The following is a 26,230-nucleotide window of genomic DNA, read 5'->3' as shown; positions in this document are numbered from 1 at the left end:
TAAATCTTTAATTCTACAGTAAGACAAATTATCCCCTTTTACTAAATGTACGATGGAGAAATCTCAAACTCATTTAGTTTTTCCTCGTAAGACTTTCTCTYCAAATAAACTGAACAGGTTCAGAGAATAAACCTGAACACTGGTCCATAATCATCCATACTGTCTAACTGTCACAACGYTCCTTCGCTTAGTTTTGGCCCACACCAGCTAGCACTCTCCTAGACAATGTCCAGGCACAGATCAAGAATTACTCCCAACAAGCAGTATGGATTTGGCCACTTGTTTTGGGAAGAGAAGTTAAATTCCAGCTGTAGAGATGTGAACCTTGCTATATCACTTGCCAGAGGGCCACAGAATTAGTAAAGATTCCACAGTAACTACCTTTCAGTTTGAATGCTCACCTGTTCGTCTGAACTTTACGCTCCCTTAGGAGTCCAACTTCCTCCTTGGCCTTCTTCAGTAATGCCTGCTTATTTTCAAACTCTGAGGATTTCATGTAATTCTCAATTCGTTGGTACTGATTATCTGAGAAACGAGCCAAAGATAGAAAAGCCTTCATCYTTCCTTTCTTCAGCTCATCACTGCCATCTCCACTTTGACTTGTAGCAATTTCCACAGCCTAAAARGGAAGTTACAATTATAATAAGGCTGATAATTAGATTGATAATCAGTATAATTAAACTCTATTGCATAACGCATGATTAAACTTTATTATTTAATATTGCATCTAATGGCATATATATGCATACAAAATAAAACCTATTGTACTGAATATTCTTGTAAGGTAATTTAATTCTTGAGGAGTGTTTCAGCGTCAACAGTCAAAAATATCACATTTGAAAAGCAAAGATATTTTGCTTTATAAAGTGTAAAACAATGAGGAAAAAATAGAGATGTTGATAAAATGTCAAAAAGAGAGGGAAACTGTAAGTGACAGTCACTGATTTAAACTATCAGAATGAAGAAGGTATGTGGAGAGTAACAGGAAAGGCAGGAGTAACTGTGAAGATTCACAAATTAGCATGAAATAGAGAAAGACAGAGTAGAAAAATATTACTAAAAATGCTTTTTCTACTGACCAAAAGTTAAAAAATGATTACARTATTTTAAAACATTAGTACAAGGCCTTCTAGCACCTGAATATAGACTGTCATGAACAAAAACTCCAATACTGAGAACACAATCAACTGAATGACCTGTCCAGTAAGTGCAGAAGACTGCACATTTCAAAGATTTGCTGTACCTTTTCTAAATATTTCTGCATGATGACTGTAGGGTTTTCCAAGCATGTTTCTGCTAACCAGGTGCCACATAACCTCAGACACTCTGTGTACATCAGTTTTAGATGAGGATCATTCTCAACCTTCGAGAAAGGATGTTTTGAAAAAAAAAGAGGAAAGCATCAAATAAAAATATATCTTTTACATACAAAGAAGGCAATTTATTAACATTTTTACTCTCACATATACTTTAATCATTTGGGCCTATTACACCTTMTGCATCTACAGTCATTTACTATCCATAACAATAGCAGTTAATAACCTTAAATCACTTTGTGATTGTTTTTTTTCTGTGATTTCTGTTTGAATGAAGAAGAGCATAAGCTATTTTTAAATAGCTGAGAGTCTGAAAAACAGCATAAACTGACAAAATTTAATAAATATTGTATAAATACACAGCACATTTCCAGAATTGTTATTGCTAACATCCCCATTTAATTTGAAGTCCCACAGTACACCCTTGAGGAAACATTCTGGTGTTGTGATAATTATCCAGTGTGTAATTATTAAACTTTTAGGGGAGACTGCTAGATGGAAACTTGGTTAAAAGTGCTCTGAGAGGACGATGAAGTAGAGTTCCAAAGGATTTGCCTCTAGATGGAAGTTCAGCTTTAATTCTATAATAGGACAAGTTTCCAAAATACTTTTAATATAGGGTCCATATTAAAGATGTTCAAGGTGACGACACTGACTGTGAAATATTGAAAGATATCAAAGAGGCTGCAAGAACACAAATCCTCCTTAAGCAGACACACTGGAATGTGATGCTTAGACTAMATTTTTGGAGGCCTTCATCAACTCTTTCATGGAACAATTACGGAAAGCGAAGAAAAGAACTCTCCAATTTCTTCTGTAYGGAGAACTTGACTGAAAGAACTACAATTTTTCTGAAGAATAATTTCCTTAACAATGTATATAGATTCAAAGCAAATGTTTATTACCTTCCAAAAAACTCAAAGAAAGGCATTAYGGCTAAATAGAAAGGTAAGGAAGATGAAGGAAGCTTTACCTCATCTAGTAAACAGGCTGAAGTTTTGTCTAAGTGAAAAATAAAAACAAATTAAAAAATCATSAAATATCCTGTCAAATGAACAAAAAAATCGCATCATTGAAAAGTCCGAAAAGACCAAACAATTTTAAGACAACACAACAAAGAATAAAAAAATCATTTTTAAATCTATTGGGAGCAGGTAGCCACCAGATGATCCACTTGATAAAAAGACAATCAAGTTATAAAACAAATAGTGCTCTGAGAAGATAAAAATAGAGCAGAAAAAAGCTGAATTATCTGCATTCGTTTTCAGCATGGACGAGTTTGAGTAGATTCTCACTACAAAAACTTTCTTAATGGGGGATTCAAAGGTCTGTCTGTTACATGMGTCAATAGCAAAGGCCATAAAACAAACTGACAAAATGAACAGCATCAATTCACCAGGACTAGACTGTATTTTTCCAAAAGCAAGTCACAGATGAGCTAACTGAGCTAGTTTCTACTAACAGAGGTAGAAAAGGTTTTGCTTAAAAATGCCTTAGTATCAGGGGGCCTGGCAGATGGCATGCAAGAACAATAAAAACAGCAGATAGATGAATTGCTCTCACTGTGAAGAAATTTTTTCTTGCATCCACATAGCATAACTTGTTACCTTAGGAAATCTGTGTTATCAGATTCCCAGCCACCTTCTTGTCCTTCGTGTGCCTGGAAATAGCTATGACAAAGACCTGATCCATAATTTTCCTAGAGACTAGAATGAGGCTCACTGCTCTGCAGTTTTTCAGATCTTGCTTTTTGCCCTTTTTGTAGATGTATGTATTTATCCTACTCTGGTCATTCAGCACTTGCCCTCAAGCCTTCTCTCTCAGTATCCTTGATGCATCCCATTTCCCAACTCAATTGCCTTTCTTTGAAGAAGTCAAYGCAGGGATAAAGAAGAACCTGTCTGACAGAGTCTGCTCCAACATATTCTGTCAGTCATTTGACACGGTTTCTCTACAAAAGGCTCTTGAAGAAACTAAGCTACAAGGAATAAAATCGATGGTTCTTGGAGGGATAAAGAACTAATTAGAAGATAGGCAACAGGAGGAGAAATAAATCGAACAGTTCTGACCGTGAACCTAGGTCACCAGTGAAAAGACTCCATAGATCCAGTGATCTCTGCTGTTTGACAGATAATAATCTGGAAAAGGCGATGAGCAAAAAATCTGGAGATGATATTAAATTACTCAAGATTATAAAAACGAAGACCGAAAAATTGTAGGCAGACAGTACAAGATGGTATAAAAAAGTATATGAAATTATCAGCAAATGATCAATGTAAAGTGATGGAGGGGGGTGGGGGAAAAGGGCTTCGTGTATGAAACAGTGGACTGTGAGATCGCTATTCCTGTTTGGGAACATACTGATAAAACATTAACACAGTAGCAGCCAAAAGGAATGGAGTATTAGGAATTACTATGAAAAGAATAGAGAACAAAGCAGAAAGATCATTAGACAAGGATATAAAYGCATAACATGCCGATATTGTAATTCGGGTCCCCACATCTCAAAAAGGATACAGTAGAACTGGAAAGAGTACAAAGAACAGCAAGAAACAGTTTCCACACAATGAATGACTGAACAAACTAGTATTCTTCAGTTTGGAACCTGGATGACTGGAGAATGATTATGACAGGCTAGGACAGTTTATAAAATCATGAGTGYCGCAGAGAATGGAGACAGAGAACTAGTGTTCACAGTTTTGTCCTAGATCATAACTAACATGGATGAAGATGGAGCCTTCAGAACAAACAAAGAAGGTGGCTCTTGTGACAGGGTGAATTGAATTGTGAAATTCCTTGTTACAAGGTTTTTTGGATATCAAAAAATCTACACAGACTCAAAAAGTGACTGGATAAATTTATGGTATAAAAATCCATTGGAGGGAATTACATACAGAGCAACTACCTCTGTGTGCTATGAATCAATGTGGGGGAATACTCTGGTGATATGCCTCAACTATTCTTTATATTCTTCCTTAGAAACTTGATGTTGTCCACTGCTGAAATAGCAAAGAGGGATTTTTAGTTCACTTTGTATATTCTGAATTGGAGATGTGAAAGCAGCATTTCCTTTACATCAAGTGGTATAATCTTTCAGAAAATTTACAAAAAGATGATACAACTCAGATTCAGAGGYAACTGCTGAAGTGAAACTTGATGGATGAAAATCATGAGGAAGTACTGGAGACACCTGCAAAYAGGAAAACATTTCGCTCTTTGAAGTGAGACTCCATTTTCAGAACAACAACATAAAACTCACAGCCAAAGGTGCTTACAAATGGGGGAAGATTTACAGATGTGACACAACATCTCTGAATCACATCTGTGTTTTTTGATACTGGACCAATTCAAGAGACAGAAAAAAATAAGGTACAGCAGGGAACGCTCCACAGCCAAAAATCCGCTTGAAATTTCTGTACACTTTGTGATACAGCTTCACCCTTACTGAAGCCCCAACTCATACTCCCACTTTGCACAAGGATGCCCTACAGATATCAGGGAAAGTTTTCCATGGAGGAACGTTTCTTAGTATAAAATATATTATTCTCTCTCTATCTGACATTAATCTTTTTACACAATAAGGACCAGAGATGAAAACCTTAATATTCTTCTTCTAATAATAAAAACATGGACACTATTACAYCTTCCAACATAGTATATTTAAACAGACCTGCTCAATTACTAGTTCATTTAACTATGAGTATAGTTCAAGAAGACACACCTCTTTTAAACAGTTTTGCTTAAAACAAATTACCTTTCAGCATCAAAGGAAATGATATTTGATTTTAAGAATCTATAAACTTGACAGTGGTGGAACTGAAGATAAAATAATGAGCAACAAATTCTAACATCTGCCACCTTTACAGATTCACTTTGAAGTCTCCTCCTAAAATTTGCTAATAYGGATTTTTTACTTTCAGTCATTTTTAGAATGCAAAATAGATTTAGTAATATTACAAATAGACTCTTCACTTTCTTTTGAAGGAAAACTTGAGAAAGTGAGAACAGGATTTTAAATAATTTAATTCCTACAAGTTATTACATTTTATAATACATACCTGAAACCAATCTGCATCTAATTTCTTTATCATCCCTTTAAGAATATTCAGTGCAAGACTCTCTTCTTTTTTAGCCCAGAAAACTTCAGCCTCTTCTAGCTGCCATTCAGAAACCCCATACCCTGTTGGATTGCATTCTTTGATCTGAAACATAGCTCTTTCTGGAAGCTGAAAGTGGAAAAAAAAAGATCATCATCAACAATGCTTTAAGTCAAATCCACATATCTCATGGCAAGTTTCGTTTTTAAACTCCATCATTAATTTGCTCTATTTGTGCAGCATATTCAAGTCAACCTATCCAATGCTAAGAATTATGTGGAAGAGATGAAGTAGTTTTTTCTGAAGAACTTGCAGAAAATCCTGTCTTGCAACAAAAATAGGCTCCTAAGCTGAACTTCACCACCCCCAAAATAAAGTATCCATATTTAACAGTTTTAATTACTCAGAGGTTTAAGGTATTCTACAATCATTACCTACTACAATATTACTAAGCTAAAATTATAAATTCATTACTACTACATCAAAAGAGACCTCACCAAAAAAARGAAAAGAAAAATAGCACCATCATACGCTAATTTGTTTGTCTTCACTCATATCATCGGTGAAGTGATATTCTCAGTATTTTGTAATCTTCCATCACTACATGATAACACAAAGAACAAACTTGTTTCTATAACAGCATCAAAGATTGATGCTAAAGTGTGTTTTCAGAAGCTGTCCAATTAACAATCAAACCAATCAAACTTCTAACTAAGCATTTTACACAACATAAACAATTAAAATGTAAGCAAGTCTAAAATGAAAACATAAGTTAGAGTATTTCAGCTAGTGGGCAGTATCGTGATTCCGTATGRCACCCTCTCCCTTCAACTGATGGTGTTAGCACCAAAGTGGAGGAAGGAAAAGCCATTAATTGCAACTAGTGCTTCCTCAGAAACTTGCCCACATCCAGACACTTATGCCATCAACTACTGGTGTGCCAAAAGGAAAAGATTATCACCACACAGTTTGAGAGACAGATAAGGCCTGGAAGTATGCCTCAAAAGTCACATATGGCCTGTAGCACCAAAGAGGCTGGAACAACAGTGTTTCAGAAACACACCGGATGAAACRCTCAGAACCTTCTCATCTTCCCAAAATACAGAACCTCAACCTTAAGCTTTTTCCGTAACTACAAGTCAAACTGAAAAAATAAAAATTCCTGTTTAAGCTCCTATAKGACACTCATCACTACAGTATTAGTGGCTGCGTAGGCAAGAGACAAAAAAAATAAAATAAATAAATAAATTTACGGAAAAATTCTGGATGCATTGAGTAAACCTCTCAAGGAAATCCAAGACAACTATTTTACTGATTTCATCATTATTCATGAAAATAATTGGAAACATTTTGAAATCAAATTTTAACACACTTTCTCATACGTGAAACATTAATAAACTTTTCAGGTAAAATGTTAGCTGAAATTACTTCCTTCCGAGGTTTTAGGAAGAGAGTGCTGCTCTATAATTCTGGTTGAGATACTACTCCTGATGCACTAGCTGGAACAAGACAAGGTGAACGGTGGATCCTAAAAGAAGTTCTCAGCATTGGCAACTGCAGACACCACTGGTCATTCCGAATCCTAACAGGTCATTAACAGAGAGATACTTGGTGCTGTGAGGATATAACCCCTTGAAGTCAACACGAAATATGCAGATACAAAGGAGTTCTTTTTGTAACTCTAAGCTGGAATGTTAGAACAATCTTATGCAAGTGACAGCTGGAAATACACCACTGTATCAAAATAAAGTGATAAAGCTAAAAGAGCATTTTGTGGTAAAATTTCTGATTTAACACTATCTGCTTCATACAGTGACTTACAGTTATGAACAAGAATGAGAAAATATGCCCACAAATAGGGCTCATGAGTAAGTTCTGCACAGCTTTAGTCTCCAAATAATTGATTCACTAAATAAAACAAGAATATACTTATTTTTAGCACTACCGAGAAAACAAGTTCTTTATAARCTCAAAATCTAAACATCCATTGCTGATTTTTCCAAAATTGTTACCTGTGTATTTTTAGCAGTCCTAGCCAATTTAGAGAGCTCCACTAGATGCTTTGTGAGGATATCTTTAATGCATTCTCTTTTGTTATTTTCATTCTCCTTTTCAAGCAAGATCTCCAAAATTACAGTGCGTAAAGCCATGATAGGTTCCTGGAAACGGAAGTCACTGTCCTTGAGAAGCTGTGACTGTCTCTGCCATTTCAGATAAATATCATTCAGTTGCTGTGTAGTAACAGATCTGCAGTTGTTTCCAAAATGAAAAAAATCTGTTATTAATTCCCACTAAATATTTGTTTAGTACAAAATGAGTAACAAAAGTAACCTAACACAGTAGTTCACAATTTACGAGACACAGTCCCTAAAAACCTGCAATGATTAATGTCCAGAATGAACTGGTAGRCTTCTCCTTTTAACAAGCATGAAGATCAAGAGATCAACATTGCTAGAGTGAACAATTCCACTGTAATCATTCCTGATTAAATATAAAAAAAATATAGTATTAAAAATCTATTAGCAAATGGAATCACTTCCATATAAAATATCACAAAATATTGGAGGATCGAGATAATTACTTAATTAAATAAATCATGTTTCTATTCTATGTAAAGTTTAAAATAAAAATAAAATACAGAAACGTGGCATTGTAGCTGTGTAGTTTTTCATTAGTATGCATCATTTTGTTATAAGGTTCATCAACTGCAAATAGCAAAGGTTGATAAAATCCCAGATATGCTAAATGACTGCAGGATGACTATAAGCTATAATACTGATACAACTACGAAAGAAAAAATGCCATGTTACAGCACTACAGACAAAAATACCTTCCAATGATTAACAAGCAATATCAAGAATTCAGCCACAATACAGATAATAATTCTGGGCCRTGCTGAAGAATTCAAATTGAAAGAACTTTTAATAGATCTACAAAGACGACAAAGGGAATGGGAAACATTTTAGAAAGGAAACTAGAAGAGGATGACTCARTTACTTAAGCAAAGCAAGGGCTAGGACATTTGACTGCTGTCTTGGTGTACATCAGGGAACTCAAAGGAAAGAAAAATTATTTAAACTACAATATTGGCACAATACCAARCGATTAAAACTAGACCATGGGTAAATACAGTCTGGAAGTAAAGAAGATCTGGATCTGCCTTCCCAAAGYAGTAGTGAAGCCAAAATCTCTATCACTTTTAAGATTGCGTATGAGATGTTATTTGAATAATATTTTATGAGGTTGTTTTATTTGCGTGCTACACTTGACTACCAAGAATCCTTGTCTAGGCTTTAAAAAAATTTTTGTGTACTTGTCACATGCATATGCCAACCAAAGTTTTTTTTTTTTTTCCAAATGTATGGGAAAGAACTTTTCTCTTGTTAGCTTTGTACAGTATCTTGTACAATACTGGAGTTTCTGAAAACAAAAAATAAATAGCACCAACAGGAAATATTACTAATATTGATTCTTGATTTAGTAGTGACTCTATAATATAGACAAATAAAGACACTGAATGTTTCATAGAACAATTCAGAAAGTAAATTCCCAGAAAACAGAAAATATTGGGAATTTGACGTCAAAAAGAGTCCAGAATTATTAATTTAAGTAGCGCTCTAAGGTCTCTAGCTTTTTTAGTATGATAGGAAGACATTTAATGAAAAAAAAGGCCAATATAATTGCAGAGTCTGAACAGYTGCTGAGAATATCTGCAGCTAAAAATTATTAAAAGTTGGACATTTTAAAACTACAACTTTGGCACAATACTAGATTATTAAAACTGACTGGTCTCAAGGTGCTATAAAGCAAAACAAAAACTTGTGACAGCAAGAATTGAGAGAGATCCTGTGAGGCCTATGAATTCAAAGAAAGTATGAAATGCAGCTTAAAGAAATACCTGGTGAATAGCTGTCCCATATTTTCCAACTCTCCAATTATCTGTAGTCTGCAAAGAGTTGGATATAATGAATACACAGACTCGAGACTGCCTTTGCACAGCTCTTCCACTTCCTTCACTCTGTGGATTTAACAGAAAAATAGTATTTTTTTTAATATCCACAAATAATTCCAAATACCCACAACAACTTCCATACAGAGAACAAAAATTAAGTAACAAAACTATTGAGTTCAGAATTACTTTGCATTACCATTAAAGTTAAAAAAAAGTTTGACAATAAACAGGAATATGGTAAGTGTATAAAAACATCAAAGTGTATGTGAAAGCTGATCTAAAAAAGACTAGTCAGCATTGGAATCTATRTAAGTGAGCTGCAAAGAAAGAGATGCATACTACAAGATATGTACCACGTATTAACACAAAAACTGTAGGTGCATAAAAGACCACATTAATTAAAAAAATAAAAAAGAAATGAAATTACAGTCCAGAGGTACTAATTTTATTCTATGGATAAATCTTTATTTAAACACACAAAATGCTACAAATTTATTGTATTCATTACTTGAGACTATAAACACAGAGACACACACACACATTCTCTCTAACAACAGAATATTTACATAGTTGCTTTTTTACCTGGCATCTTTAAGAATGTCATAGAAAGCAGAGAATTCCTTATCTCGTAAAGACTGAAGAGCATCATACAATGATTCATGGTACCCTGGTCCTCCTGTCTCACTTCTTAAAAATAAAATATTATAAAGTAAAAGGAAAATTATATTTCTCTCCCAAGTAGTCAATCTTATCTTTATCATAAATATTTTTATCAGTAGTTTTTTCTCTGGCTGGATGAATTGCTGCTTTGCATGATGAAAAAAAATAAAGTAACGCTTTTAATTTAAAAAATTTAAATTTAATTTAATGTTTTATAAAATCAAGCTGTTGTTTTAAAACAAAGAAAAATAGTAATTATCAAAATGTTTGGAATACTAGAGAAATACATTCAGGGTTACAGTAAAAATGACACAAAACCAAATGYACAATAAACAGTTATTGAAAGACATCGTAACAGTATTATGCTGAAAGATATGTATTATGTACGTACATCTCTTCAGCTTAGAATTAGTTTTGTATACTTAACTTCAGAAATATTTTTTAAAAGGAGACAACAGAGAAAAAAATCAGAGGGACAAAAAAATAAAGTGTTCAAACTCATTTGCTGTATACATTCCTATCAAAATTTCTTTTTTATGCCCTTTTCACTTTTCATTCTTCTTCTCCTTAACCATTCTCTGTGCTGCCATCTCATTCTCTCTTCATCTTATATGTTGCTTTTTGCAGCTCCTGTATTAAACCTGAATATTGCATTTGTCTATGAGATTTTGTACACACAGCTACAACCTCTTAGACTAGCACGTCTCTACTCTAACCCTTAACCCAGGAACAAGGGGACTCTGCCAGCTGGCATTTGTGCTGACTGTGACATGACACATGCTCTTAAACAGGATATTATGTCTGTGAAATCCTCCAGGTGCTTCTAATCAACTACCTTAAGACAGTGCAGCATAAGAGGAYGGAACTGCACCAAGAGCATGTCCTTTAGAAATGTCTCTGTAGAAAGCCTATGAGAAAATCCTCCATCCTCCTGGCTACTAAAAATTACTGTAGAAGGAGCCATTGAATTACTCCATGATATAACTTCTGCTTTTGCCAAAATGTAGTGAAACTATTCTTTATTTCTAAAATGTGTGATGATGAAGCTACACTAGGAAGAGACAGACTTCACATTATATTCTGCCAGTCATATGAAATAACTAATGCCAAGTATACAATACTACACAAGAGAAAAGATTACTTGTTATGAGGGAGAAGCTATGAACCAAAACTGGTATTTTCTTATTCAGCTCTTGATGACCTCTTATGGAATAAGAAGTAATATTTCCCCCATTTGCTTGTGAATTGAATGTTATAAGGTACCTATCCTCCATACTTAATTAAGGTACATCTACTATCTGTATCAAAAAATAAAAAATTTCAGTTAAGAGGGCATTTAAGAGATAATTACATACAAAAAGCAGAAGAAATTAAAGCATACAGCTTCCAGAATAATATAAACTGATACAAACTAGACAGCTGTATGTGAAACAGATTGCTCTTCAACTCAATGGCTAAGATAAGTGATTTGCTTCATATAAATTAAATTCTGATACCTTCCTTTTGCTTGGAATTGAAACCACTGTCTTTCACTTAAAGAACTAGGAAAAAAAACAGGTTGGTTTACTTGGTTGAAGAGATGTGGCCCCACTGCATATTCCTCCACGCTGCCTGGTAGCGTATTTCCTGTAGTTCTGCACACCATTCAGCGTTCTCATGTTCCAGTCCTTTTAAATATGTGGAAAGAGTATGGCAAAGCCCAAAATTCTGCAAAGCCTGTAATTCACAAAATTACTGAAAGTTGCTTTTCTTCTTTTAATAATCTGAATTGTTTCTTTAAAAGTTTTTTTTTTTTTTAGTTAGGTACCAAAGAAGCCTTTGCAAGTAAGGCAAAAATCAAGATTATTTCTAAACTCTGCAACACGTAAGATGAAAACTTTTCAAAAGACTGTTAACCACAGCAACCACAGAAGACGGTTTCCCTACTACCGTAGCTGTCATTCTTTAAACAATATTTCTGGGATGTTTTTGAAATAAGTTATCTGTTTACATTTCTCCATTCCATCATTCCTGGACAGTAAGTCAAAACTGGTTTTACTTCCTAAGGAACAGTTTGCCCTGGCAGGGATTTGAAAATGTTTCCTGCAACTCTAAACTCCTCTCCATTTGAAGACCTTGATGACCTTATAATCTTGATCACTTATGCAGCTAATGTGTGCAATCACTACGAAGCAGAAATACAGTGAAAGTCAGACAATGATACTAAACAATTTAGGGTAAGAAAAGTATCATGGGAAAATGAAATCAGGAGAAATATAGATACGCAGGGCACAGGACATTTACCTGTGCACTATGTTGTTACAGAACTGGTGTAAACATTTTTAGGCTACAAAAAGTGACAAATTTGTAAATGATCAAAATGAGACAACATCAATTCTATTTATTTATTTAATCTGAAATACTGCAGTTCCAGTAAGATAGTCCCCATAATGTAGAGGTTTAAAAAATTAGAAGGCAAAACACTACATTTCTCATCCTGCCATTTAATGARCTATCCAAATTCTGAATAAAATCAAATATATTTATTTTGAATTATTTCACAAAGTTGATGACCCAAGATGTGGATTATGGGTTAAAGAGGACAAGAAATCTTAGTGGTTTCAGGATGAATCTTGATTTGTCTTACATTACACAGTTTGGTTACCTATAATCACAGGTACTAGACTTGATGTCCAAAGATATCTCTTTTAGTCCTAAATCAATTTTACATTTACTACAAATGTTTCTGATTATGATGGATATTGATTCCTACATTAATTTCCTATTATAGAAGATTACCTCTATTATCCCTGCCTGGCGAGTAGATGGAGAGAGGCTTGTCTCAAGGTCATATGTTACAAGGGCTTTTCCCCATACTGCTTCATGCTCATATGTTCTTATCCTGTGGTAAGTTAAAAAGAAGTTTTCAATTTAAATTCCTTACTAATAAATGAAAGCAATGATTTTAAAGAACATAAGAATATTAATAAATTATACCGTGCTAATGGCTGTAACATTCTTCCTCCACCACAGCCATAGAGACTGTCAGGTTCTCCTATACTTCTGTATACGTCCATGAGAAGGTCCTAGAACACACATCATAACAAAGAAACACCTCTWTTGGAACAGTTCACCTCAGATACATATATAGGATATAGGTTTATAGATGCAGATCCTTATATACAACATACTGTTACTAGTTTAATTTTACTTCACGGAACACCTAAACCTGCTATCATCACAGGAAGAAATACAAAGTTCTATCTATCAAACCAGTTCTATCTATCAAAGTCTATCAAACTCTTTAGACTATTTTTTTCTACCAAGATATTGAAAAACAGCACTGCCCCCTACACAGATTGGTCAAAAAGCAAAATATAGTATTACTGAATGAGTATTAGACAGGTCAGCTAAGAAATATACTTTAAAAATAACTGAACATAGCTTTGGAAGAATGAACTATGAAAAGAAATAACTCAGGGCCACTGAATCAGATTTTATGTATTAAGTAGAGTTCTAGGAAATTATATTACTATGATTTTGATTATTAATGCTTGCTATACCAACTCACTCATTTTTAATAAATGTAATGTCTCTCTGACAAAATAAGAATCCCACCTGGCTGGCTGTGATGATGAGGTCAGTTCTTTTGGGCAGCAAAGTCTGTTTTGCTATGTTTTACAATTTACCAGTCATTTACCATTTCAAGTGAACAAATAATCAATTTAACTTGTTAATCAAAGCCACTGAGTTCACTCTCAAATAGAGTACAGGGAAAATTTTTAAACATAGTTTTTGAAGTTCAATCGAATCTGCTTTCAGCTCAGATGAAAACTGCTATTAATTGAAATTATATTAGAAAGGTTTGCTTTCAGATTATTAAGCATGAATATATACCTGTAAACTTATGCCAGTTTCTTCTTTACTTTTTTCATTCAAAATAGTAATAGTTGTTCTTTGACTTTCTTCCTCAAACGTCAAACTTTTAGCTGCTTTGAAAGAAGACCTACAAGAAATGTTTGAACAGGTAAAGCTAACTGAAATTTCATATAAAGAAYTAAGAAAACAGGGAAGTAATACTTAAAAAGTAAGGGCAATATAATACCACAAGCAAGATCAGCCCTGTCATGTCTCCAGGCTATTCAAAATGGTCCTCTACCAGAATGACAGAGCAGAGCAGTCGAACTGAGAATATATCAACATCAAGGGATTTCAACATCACGCATGTGGGTCTTTTGGGGGGAAAAAATCCATACAAATCTGTAATCTTCTTTAGCTTTTATTAAATCAAATTGCTCMAGTGCTTTTGTGTATGCTTGAAGCAAAAATGCTCTCTTCTGGGAAAGGATGAAAAGAACTATAAAATATCTGTGCTTACAACCATATACAATACAAGCATATTTTTGTTATATGCTTGCTGCCTTTGTGGCCAAAAAATACTATTAAACTAGTTCTATATTTGGCTCTTCCTAGACCAGAAGGCAAGGATAATTGTGCATTATATAAGAAAGTTCCTTTTATATGGATCACTCCATTCTATACTGAAGATTATGAAATGATGAAAGTTCAAAATGAATAACCCTGTTCATGATTCTGTAGTTTCTTTCTCCCCTTGATTCATTTTTGGACATAATTTAACCATAACATACTAATAATTACCAGAATTAGAATCTGAAAAATGCTCCCTTTAGAAAGTGACATTTAATACATTTTAGTATCCAGAAGCATTAGTTTTCACCAAGTTGCTCTAAGATACACAGTACTGAGAACACATTCTGGTTAGTAATCAAAGTAGTATGATTTTGAATTTGTCACAGGTAGCAAACTAGTAAGGTTGGAATCACTTTGAAGGTCTAGTAAAAACATTTTCAAGGTCAGTATGTGCACCTGAGCATTTTAAAAAAGTTTCCTTGACTTTTCTCACCCACTTTCCAAACTGCTACCGAGACACACATGATCCACTAYGATGAAATATCAAGAAACTGCATTCCTCAAGCCTTGTACCTTTGCTGCTGTTTGTCTATATTTATCTTGTCAGCGTAAATTTCTGCATAGAGCAAGGCTGTGAAGTGAGCAGCACAAGACTGTGCTGCTATGGCAACCTCAAGATAATTCAGATCCAGCCAGAAGCTGTCATCAAAAACTGTACCTGAAACAGACCTGATTAGATAAAGATTTTAATATTGCTGTAATAGACCTTCTCTTTGACATTAAACAAAAGAAATCAATTCTAACCACAAAATTAGCCTGCAAAAGGCTTTATCTTAAATCCCCAAATACCCCTACCACCGTCATATAAAGCCTAGCAGACAAAAAAATTTCTAGAGAACTCATGTGGCATAGTTAGAACCTTTTAAACGCTACCCATATCAAGCTTACAACAAATAAAAGGTCACTACTTTATCTTTATTCTTTTAAGTGACATGTTCTCTATGATGGTTATCTACCTTAATCCAGAGCACCAATAGATCTTAGAAGAATAAGCATAATTAAATTAAAGCAACATTTTGGAAAGATATAATTCACCTCTTTTGTCTTCGTAAGTAATCAACAACAGCAAGCATGGTTCGTCGAGACACTTTATCCAAACTTCTAAAAACTTGGGTTTCTTGCTCTAAAATACATATTTCAAAGGAGAGAACATTATGAATATATACCAAAATATATTTGCTGGCAAAATAAAAGGTCTGTCTTGTGCTCAAGTGAGTAACTAACAACCTCCCTGGGCACCATTTCCCATACTAAATTAATAGATCATCCAAAATCCCTTACTTTTATTTCCTCTTCTTATTTGAAATTAGTGATATAATGGTAGTTTATATCGCAGTTTTATCAAATTCTTCATTCATAATTTGAGATATTTCTGCTTATGGAATTCAGAGATGATCCAACACTGTTGCACAAAACTCAGAGCTCAAATCACAAAGATATTCCAAAGCTACAGAAACAATGATTAGTAGCTTTTACTTTAGATTTCATAGAGTGCATATGCTTATACAGAAGAYACTAGACACATGCACATTCTTAAAGAATTTGTATGTCAATGTCTTGCTTCTTGGTCAAAAAAAATTCAAATGACTACAAATTGTATTCTGGTCTTTCGGACACTGTGGATTAGTAATTTTATCATTTTTCTGCACATTTTTAATTGATAAAAAGGAAGTAGAAAATAGGGAAAGCATAAGCAGAGGTTTAATTACTACCATACTAAAACAAGATACAGAACTAGAAATTTCCTCTACATAAACCAAAAGCCTCTTAACAAAGAAATACCTGGACATCTAATGTCTTCAAACAAATGGAAATCAAAGCTTGCTGTTATCCAAGACTTACAGAAGGAACAGTGACTCTGTCTTTGTAAGTCATATTCCACATGCTTTACCTCTGAATACATTCAATGGGGACATCTGAGTCTAAGCACCTGATGTACTATGACATTTTAGTCTCTAGATCCATTCTCACTGCACTGCGCTACTTGCTAATATAGACTTAACCTCTAATGGGCAGGTCCATTCTGTTGCCACTGTACAGTCAATGCCCCAAAGCGATTTCTACTTCCTCCTTCATAATTTGATCAGATGAATAACTGAAAATTTTTATCTGAATTATATTTGGGCACCAAAAAGTATTAATGAGTTGAGGAAAGAAATAGGCACTGACCAAGAGAATCAGAAGAAAAAGAATATTCTTCAGTATTGAATTACAGATCAAATGACTAAAACAATAACTGTGTAGGCTTGCTAACAAAAAGCATATACACTGCCTAATTTTTCATGCATATACTTTTTCATGGCATCAGACAGAAATTCTAAATCCCAAGAAGAAATAACTGAACATGTATTTTGAAAAGACTAATTCAAAGAATTACAGATCTTCTACAAATATAGGCAATAGAGACATAGTTCTGGCCAGATTGATACGCACTAAGTTCACAATATTCTTCATTTCTATATTTTCATGTGTCTGATTCTTGTCAAGCAGTTGGCAATTTACAGGTAGGTTTGCCTTTTTTGGCAGGGCATTAAATTGCCAAGATTAACWGCCAGTTTGTAGAACTTCTGAAACAAAAGGAAGACTAACATTCAGAAACATCGAACTCTCATCTCTAACTGCTGTGCTTTGCCGTGCTGTGGATTCTCCTGGATTGCAATGAAAATTTATCTCAGCTTTCTAGAAGGATTTTTCTGCCCATTTTGGTAAGGTAAGAGTTTCTCCTTGAAGTAACAGGTAGTAACTGGATGTTTAAACATTCTGTTTTGGCTACTGCTGATATTATCATTCCAACTTTGGAATGAAAGTATCTCTGCACTGTTGCCAATTGCATCTCCAGCTTACCCATAAGCAAACATAATAAGCTGTGCACTACTTCATGCACTTGTTTATACAAAGTACAGGGAAAATTTTTCATCTGAAGAACTGCATTTAAGGCTTTTACATTTCCTTTACAATGCTTATTGCCTCAGTTAGACTTTTGGCATAGAATCACAATGTTTGAAGAGACTTCTATCTTTCACTCATTGGTTCACTGAACTAACCAGAGGTTTATATAAGTTAGAAAATCTTTCCATATTTTTTAAGGAACATTTTGGTTTACTCTGAATATATGAGTGGTATTTGTGTGGTACTTTCCCTGGCTGCCTATGGGAAGGGATTAGAAAATTGTTGATCCTTTTGTTTCCTACAAAGTGGGACATAAATACAAATATATTCATTGTGGAACAGCTGACTCCAGAAATCTGAAAGAATATGGTCCAGTCTTTCTGTCCAGGCTAGCCAGTGTCTACAAACACACCTTAAAACATATCTAATACCATTAGGCTCATTTATACCATCCTTAACACAAACCACAATACAAAGGCTTCCTTCACCTCTCTGGTAACTTGGAGCTTGTATGATTTGCTTGTAAAGAGACTTCAAGACACTTTACAGACTCATTTCTTTAGTGATTTGTCACTGCAAAAGAAGGGAGCTGAAAGGTAAAGCAAAGTACCTACTGCAGAAAAAAAGAATATTAACTTGAAGTTATTAGATTTGAGTTAAGTAAGGAACAAGCACAAATGAGGCAAATCCATTTCAGCTCCTGAAAGTGGGCGTGTGTACCATTCCCATAGTCTAATACTGAAGATCTTACCTTTTACACAGACTTGTACTCACTCCAACCACAATCTAACCTGAAAAGATACCAGCTGGCTTGATTTGAACGTACTTTGTTTCAAATGGAATCTCCTGCATTACTCATATTCAGTCACGGTTCTTTTGGATTACAGCTTCCTTCCACTCTGCTTGTGTAAAGCAAGTCTTTTGACTGTGCAGGGAGATCATATCCAGCATCAGGCAGGAAGTCAAGCAAAGGTTAGTCTCTTTTTTCAAGAGGAAAGTCCAGGTGAAAACTGCCTTTATTCAATCAAATATGGGAAGAACTGAACTGTCAATTTGTCACTCTAAAACACAGTCTTCCAGCATACAACATTGGATCACATCTGAATTCAGAAAGTAATAAACATTCAGTTGTGAATAAGGAAAGAAGCTATACAGGAGAAAGTACTTGGGTGCTGCCAATGAATAACTGCAAAATTACTGATATCGCCAAAGAAAAACAATGAACAGTGTGTTTCTAAAATTCTATCTGCCTAAAACAAATGTGCATCATACATTTGATGTCAGAAGATAACTTTTTTGCAATTAGAATCCCCCTTTCAGCTGAAAGAAAAATATGATGTCACCTGAATCAGAATTTGGTGGTGTAGTAGATCTACTGGATGATGAGGCAAATCTGCAACAGGCTGCAAAAAACTTCTGGATTTGCACTGACAAAAGATTTCGCCAAGATTCATCTGAGTCTTGAAGAAGGATATCGTGAATCAGGTATGGAAGTAAAGTTTGACACAAGTCTGTTTTCACCTAGAACATATATATGGACAGCAGCTGCTAAGAAAAGGAACCCAAATCTCTTCTTTCTCAGCTTATCAGCATGCTCAAGAGCCTAACTGGTCACTCCATTTTCTTACTTTATGACAAAACTAAAAAAGGTATCAATTCAGACACAAAACTGGTGAATACTCAGAACAAGCATCTACTGCTTAAGAAACAACATGAAATATGTAAAACATTACTAAGGTTACACTGGCATTCAGTTAGAGTAGGCATAAAAAATTCAACTATGATTATACAAATCTCTCAGATCTCATATTTGAAGAACATATTTTATTGGTGTCTGCAGTACCTCAATGATTATTAAGAGTAAATAGTGATTTAATAGCAGAAATCACACTTCAATATTAACATGAGTCATCACGTATTCTTTTGTATCACATTGCTCAGAAGTTTATATGTAATATAGGCTTACTTCACACAGTGGCTTCATTAACTGCAGAACTTCATTYTGCACACCTCCACTGTCCAGTATTGAACTGGTTAGGCTCTTGATCCAGGTCTCATGACTTTCTCCCAGAGGAATCCACAGATTAGTGTCATCCAAAGTTTCTGAATGAGGCTCTGTATCATTAGACGGTACTGAAAACAACTGGAAGGAAAATACACACATTGCAAATATAAACAAATGCAAGATGCTCTTAAAAAATAAATTGCAGTCTAGGCAGATTAAAACATATTAAATATCAATTATACTTGAATTAAATGACAACAAAAACTTTGTTAATGCAAATGAATCAAGTTTTGCAGGGCAGTCTGGAAATATTGAAAATAAAATTTTACTGGTACTATCAACAAGGCCACATTAGACATTATCTTTAAGTTACAAATCAAAAATTTCAAAATTTGGAAATATCTGGTTTATGGTCAATTACTCAACTTTACATTTTCCAGTATGTGTTTGCATCAAATGATGCTGGAATCCTGAGAAAGTATGTATTAGATTACTAAGTAATCAAAAAGCATATAATAATGAAAGCACACGGCTTTCTAATGTCAAATTGGCAATTTCCTAAGAGACAGTGAGAAGCCTCAAATGCTGGCATATTTACAGCTAAAAGTTCAATCCTCAAAATAGTTCCTTTACTGTCCATTTTTTTTAATATTAGGGCTATTTTTTAGGATAAGTATTATGTCCAAAACCAGCTCTCCCTAAGAACAAATGAAATAGATTTTGTTGAATCCAAACCGTCTTTCTGTTCCAAATATGATTGCTTTTTATACATCTATCTCTGTAAACATTTTCAGTTTTTTTTAATATCTAGCCATTCATTTTCCCAACCTCTTATGTCATATAGAAAAGGCTTATCAGAAGTACCTTCTTCCTAGACACTCTGAAAGGCTGCAGATAGATTAACATGGGATCAGCTTTGTTTTTATAGATCTCCCAAAATTCACTGCCAGACTTGGTGGCTAAAATGTTTTTTAAACAGGAAACAGCAGCAGCTCTAACATCAATACTGAAAGAATAACATACACAGTGTCATGTTATTTCATTAACACATTTTATTTTCAATAGCACTTTCACAGAAGCACAAGACAAATTATTTCACAATTGAACAACAAAGTGTGCTACAAATTAGAAAACTACCATGACTGGGATATGCAATCCCATATTTTGTTACAAAGCAAAGCTTCAGTATTTATGACTTTAATATCCTCTGTATTAGGCACAAGTTAGTACTACAGCACAGAAGAGATTATCTGGCTTGAGCCTAACTAGAGAATTTCTACGAAACACCTAAGCTTGACTGGATGAGTAATGTGAGCTTCGAAGAAGCACGTAGTTGGACATTAACAGATATGATCCAAATGCTCTTTCAAGGATGTTAGTACAGTTTAACGGCTCATCTTAAGCCTTGAAYTACATAAATGAAATAAATAAGCATACTCACCAATTATCTGTCAAAGCAGTATTTATTTGAGTTAACATTACGAAGACCCACTGAAGTTTTCTATCTTCAAGTAGGTACACTGCCTTAGAATCCAGTACATTTTCAGTATGCTGAAGAGCTATGGTGGAGAAATCCACGGGACCTATTTCTCCCAAACAACTTCCAACAGCCTCTGCAAAYGCAGGTAATGTTATAGTCTTATGCACACTCAAGCATGTTCTCACCCTAAAAAGTCAATATGACTAATCAATTAATAAAAACTTTTTTTTGACTGAGATTATTATGGGTTTAAAAACTGCAGAGATTTATAAATAATCACCTGAGCAGCATTAGAATTAAAATTACATTTATACAAGTTTTGCAACATAAGACTCATAAATAATACAATTTTTGCCATCTACCTCAATTTTCTAGAAGTGCCTATGGCTCTTGATATTGTGGTTTAAACAGACATAGATTCTATTTTTGCTTAAATAATGTAACTATAAAAAACRGGTAAGTGCAAAAGCTCAGAATAACAGCAACAAGAGACACTCATTGTTCATCTCCTAAACATACGATAAACATGAACACAGTTTCATAATAAAATAAATTTCATTTAGTTGCATAATGAACTAAATTTAACAAATCATCTAATGAAACATAATGCAGAAGAGACTGAAACATTGCAGAGGTGCTGAGCAAGGAGAAGTTAATTCTGAAGTCAATGGGAGCTGCAGCTGCTCATGACTTGTAAGTGTCTGTTACTAGTCTTTCARATGAAAAATATATTACAGCAAATGTTCTCATTACTCCTGTTTCTGCATATTTTAGACATCTAACATTTGGGAAAGAGAGAATTTGAATTTTTGCTTTGGTCCTTTGAACCAAACATCATTTAGGTGCTCAGTGTAAATAAATGGTGAGAATAATTTTAGTAATAGAGAAAATGTTTTCAGATGGCCAACAATTATTTTAAATTTCACTAAAATATGCCTTCTAAATTTTCAGAAAAGTTCTTGTCATTTTTTTCTTATTATTTTTCAGTCTTATAAGGTGACCCATATAATGATAGATGACTGCTTTTTATTGCCTGCAGGAGAACTCAAGATGTAAATTGATGACAATTTATCTTATTAGTCAAAGATGTAAAATATAGTGACTGAAAACAAGAGTATCACCCATTCAGATATCCCTGATGGTTACCTCTGGCAGCAACAGCAAAACAGCTGTGGGAAATACCACTGAGCACAGTTACAAACCTGAGTTTGCAATGACAGCCCTAGGACACCTGTGGTACTGAGCAACTTACCTAGCACAACTTTTTCCCCTGTGTGGTTAACTGCCATTTTGGACAGCTGCAGTAAGCTCACCACCAACTTCACTACTGCAGAGTCTTCTGGGTTTTCTATCATTCAGAAAGAAAAGTAAACACACAAAACATCATTGTGTTATTGGTAATATGAATGTATTAGAAGAAAATGCTGCTTTAATAACTTGCAYCTATAAATGTCAACATGCATTACTAATGTTGAAGCAAGGTGCTACTAAACAGTTCATAATAAAAATTATTCATTTTTCCTATTCATAACATCTTGAAAAAATTTCTACATGCAATTTTGACTATACCAAAGAATCCCTATCACTAGAACATACAAATGCTATTTTTAGTGTTTTGCTGTAGAAATAATTATAGATATAAAATACTACTATCAATTAAAACAACAATATTATTCAAAACACAGTGAAGTCATACTACACCACTCCAGTGATAGCACTTAGGCTAATATTATCAGTGAACAAAACCTGATCCCTGGGAACACCCCAAAATAACATTTTCTGCCTGCAACTTCACAGCCTTCAGCATCAGCTAAAAAACTGTATTTAACATTTGAAGGCAACTAGATAAATATTGTCCAATAAAAATTGAAAGAAAGAAAAACCTAGTATTTTATCGTTCACTCAACTGTGAGTTGGAATGCAAAATATATCAAATTTCATAAACATACTGATGGATCCTGAAAAAGTAATTTGTAGCCTTGTCTGGCATTCATAAAAACTACTGTTAGTTTTAAAAACATACGTGTTTTAGATTTGAGTCACAATTTGGTAGATTCTTCAAAGTCTGTATAAGTGGCATCAGACACACACAGAATAACTAATGGGGCCTGCAAACTAGTTTCTTGATTGTCTATATACTTCACTACACTTCAAAAAATATATAAAAATTTAGTGGACTATTTAGTGGTAGGACTATTACTGCCTATAATTACAATTTTTACTACTTAAATACTAGTTTTTATTTACCTAATTACCTTTGCAAAATCATAAACTCTTTGACAACATATAAGCTCTGTATTTCCATGTGTATTTGCTGCCTGAGGTCTTTTTTTTTTTTWAATAAATATTTCAAACAAAATAGTTTTGTTCTTCCCAGGAACAAGGCCTAGGAAAAAAATATGATTTGCCTATCTAAAAAATTAAAAGAAAAATGTAGCAATATTTTTTCTGAAAAATCTCTGTTGCCCTAATGTTTGGAGTTGAAACCTAAAATTGCATTTATGCTTGTTCTATGCCTTTGGAAAAATGAATGTACATGTGGACAAACTGCAGTAGTTATTTCTTAAATGTATCTTTCAGCCTACAGTTTTATAGCTTTTATCACTGACTAGATGTTTTTCTTATTTTTAACACCTGCATCAATCAGGTCAACTCAGGAAAAAAAAAAAGTTATTTTAAATGTTTAATAGAGATTTTTAATAAAAGGCACAACCAAGGCAATAGGCCCACAGAGCCATGCCTCCGACAGCGCACTATTAAGCATTTCTCTTCAGTTTCAGCCGACCAGCAGACAGAGGATTTCTGAGATCTTCTTACCTAATACTATCTATGAGATAGGGCTAACTCCTTTTAAGGCCCATTATACTTCTTATCTCCACAATAAGTGACAGTAAGGTCCACGATATAATTTTATTTTGTTAGAAAAACAGATGTTCTTTCTCTTGTTGTTTACTTGCTGCCAGATACTTTAACTGGTTCTTGCACTGTGATAAATGTGATAAGTGCTCCCTGTCCAGCTTCCTCATACCATTCATCAGTTCATTAACCTGTATATATTCCCCTTCTATCTCTTTTCCAAGCTTACAAGGCCTAGATTATTCAGGCACTCCTCTAATGGAAGTTGTTGCATGCAGGCTTGTTGTCATTTTACTCTTCTTCTTTTCAAGTAGAATTTTCAGATTAAAATTGCAAATAATACTTCAGATATGGGGACATAATGCACTTACACCACGACCTTATGACAGACTACTATTCTTCCCATGTTTTACTTTTACTTATTTACAGTGAATTACAACCAGCTCTTTTTATCCTCCAGTCATTCAGTAACACAAGCAGATGAAGTCCTGACATAGAAAAGTGAAATAGTCTGCTACAAGCATCTGAAAACCAGAAGARGAAGGAACTGGGTCTGGACTAATGAGTGAAAACAGTAGGAAAAGAACACTGGCATGTGATGAGGTTCACATAAACTAAATCCTAACATTTTCAAACTTCTGTGAGGTTGACTTCTGAACATACTGTACCTTTAACAGAATCTAGCTTCATAATATTTAAGAAAGATTCATGTACAGGGAAACTCATTAAGTAGCTGTAAAGCACTTACATAACATATTATACATATTCTAGTCATTCACAGTCATACACATCTCCCATTCCAAAAACTAGAAGGATATTTTATCATCTCTGTCAGGTAACACGTTTTACAATATTTATAATATGCTCTGTAAGAGATATTTCAGATTTTGCATCAATAATACATAGCATTCTGTTATGTGTTAGAAGTTGTAATATGGTTACATTGCTGAACATAAAAAAAAAAAAAGAAAACATTCAATGCTAAATTAGAACCGGGTTATATGCCTATACATCTAAAACAAGACAGAAAAAAACCAAAACAAAACAGATGTCTGTACCCTGGAAATATTTCAGGAGATCCTTCATCTGATCTTTATATTGTTCCAATTGTTTGCGTAAATCATACAGTCCTTCAAGCCGTGTTAAGGGCAGTGAATCACAGACACTAACTGAGAGAAAGTGATTAATTTCCTGCAAAACAATATTTTTTATTAAGCATACAATAGCATACAAATAAAGGCTCCAAGAAAAGACATGCTTCTCTGCAGTCCACAATGTGAATATTAACAGATGCAAGGTAAGAATAGAGACCTACCAGCATCTCAGTTCCTGAAACAGGAACAAAATAATATACATGTCTAATTTAAATCTTTCTCAATTACATCATATAGCAAGAAAACAGTTTTCCATTCAAAAGTTTGCATTCCAGCCACTATGCTATGAGATACAATTTAAAATGCAGTTACCTCCAAAAGAGAATATGCTCCTTTGCTGTATTTTATCTTCTGTTGAGTTGCTCTCAATTCTTTAAAAGCAGGATGTTCAGGAAAAGGATCTAAGGATTTGATTGCGTGGTACAGATTTTCATTATCCTTATTATCTATCACCAGGTACTTCAACAAGCCTAGGACCTGAAAATARAAAGTAAATAGAAAGAAAAGGACAAAGAAACATCTTTAAGACATATCTCTTATTTAGGTTACAAAGTTTGTATTCTCCTAAATTCCATTAAGCTGACAACTCTATAAATTAAGCACTACAGAATGTTTAGAGGCACAGAGAAATTGCAGATATATGCTAAAAAGATGAGTTTTTGCCATTCCTCCCTGAAATGGACACCAAAGCTTTTATTATTACAAACTGTGGTTTCATTCTCTCCGTCTTTAAATGAAGTTGATTTCAAATATTGGAAATATTCTGCAAAGAGTCAGCCACACACTATACCCAAGCAGTCCTTCTGATGTTACTAAGGCTTTATTATTTTTTACAAATTTTAGTGCTGGTAACTTTGAATCCTGACAACTGCCTAAATATCACGATTTACTGCCCAAACCACTGAACTCTGAGCAATTCTTCCACAATTTAAATAAATACCTGCTAAAGGGGTAACATACTTGCTCTGCAAAAATGCTGCCTTTGTGCTTTACTTACTAATCAATGAAACTGGATATTCAACCCAGGCAGCTTTGAGGAGTCACCAATTTAAATGATGAGGTTTTTACTGGGGACCTGCATCTACCTGGAAAAAGATGAACTAACTTCCATTCAATGTTAGAAGAAAAACAACTAGAAGAACCTGAAAAGTGATCATACATGAGAGGCAGGCCTTCCCTGCAGAACAAGTATGATATGAAAAAGTCTCATATTTAACAGCAGTACCAGTTTGTAGAAATTCCTGCCCTCCCCACCTTGTTTCAAAAAGACRTAGTGGTATGTTGCCTTTGCAGTTGTGCAGGTACAGCTATTTGCACAGATATATCTGATCATGGAGTTCCCAGTAAAATT

At 34.2% G+C, this 26,230-nt stretch overlaps 1 protein-coding gene across 1 annotated transcript in view; it reads right to left on the bottom strand.

Moving 5' to 3' along the window:
* Positions 1–26,230, bottom strand: part of ATM (ATM serine/threonine kinase) — an 84,792-nt gene that overhangs the window by 21,915 nt on the left and 36,647 nt on the right. The window contains exons 31-49 of the mRNA XM_085309060.1: positions 25,192–25,356; positions 24,784–24,916; positions 22,122–22,217; positions 20,831–21,002; positions 20,254–20,395; positions 19,351–19,527; positions 18,728–18,905; positions 15,531–15,618; positions 15,009–15,164; positions 13,902–14,010; positions 13,002–13,090; positions 12,804–12,906; positions 11,593–11,741; positions 9,948–10,052; positions 9,312–9,431; positions 7,426–7,660; positions 5,375–5,542; positions 1,244–1,363; positions 402–619 (exon numbers count right to left, since the gene is read on the bottom strand). Coding sequence (XP_085165186.1) covers positions 402–619; positions 1,244–1,363; positions 5,375–5,542; positions 7,426–7,660; positions 9,312–9,431; positions 9,948–10,052; positions 11,593–11,741; positions 12,804–12,906; positions 13,002–13,090; positions 13,902–14,010; positions 15,009–15,164; positions 15,531–15,618; positions 18,728–18,905; positions 19,351–19,527; positions 20,254–20,395; positions 20,831–21,002; positions 22,122–22,217; positions 24,784–24,916; positions 25,192–25,356 — 2,723 coding nt within the window. The remainder of the gene's footprint in view (positions 1–401; positions 620–1,243; positions 1,364–5,374; positions 5,543–7,425; positions 7,661–9,311; positions 9,432–9,947; positions 10,053–11,592; positions 11,742–12,803; positions 12,907–13,001; positions 13,091–13,901; positions 14,011–15,008; positions 15,165–15,530; positions 15,619–18,727; positions 18,906–19,350; positions 19,528–20,253; positions 20,396–20,830; positions 21,003–22,121; positions 22,218–24,783; positions 24,917–25,191; positions 25,357–26,230) is intronic.

The sequence above is a fragment of the Rhea americana genome, unplaced genomic scaffold, assembly GCF_003343005.1.
Source record: "Rhea americana isolate MKP2758 unplaced genomic scaffold, rheAme1 scaffold_29, whole genome shotgun sequence".
NCBI classification, from domain to species: domain Eukaryota; kingdom Metazoa; phylum Chordata; class Aves; order Rheiformes; family Rheidae; genus Rhea; species Rhea americana.
This window is presented reverse-complemented; position numbering and strand designations above follow the sequence as displayed.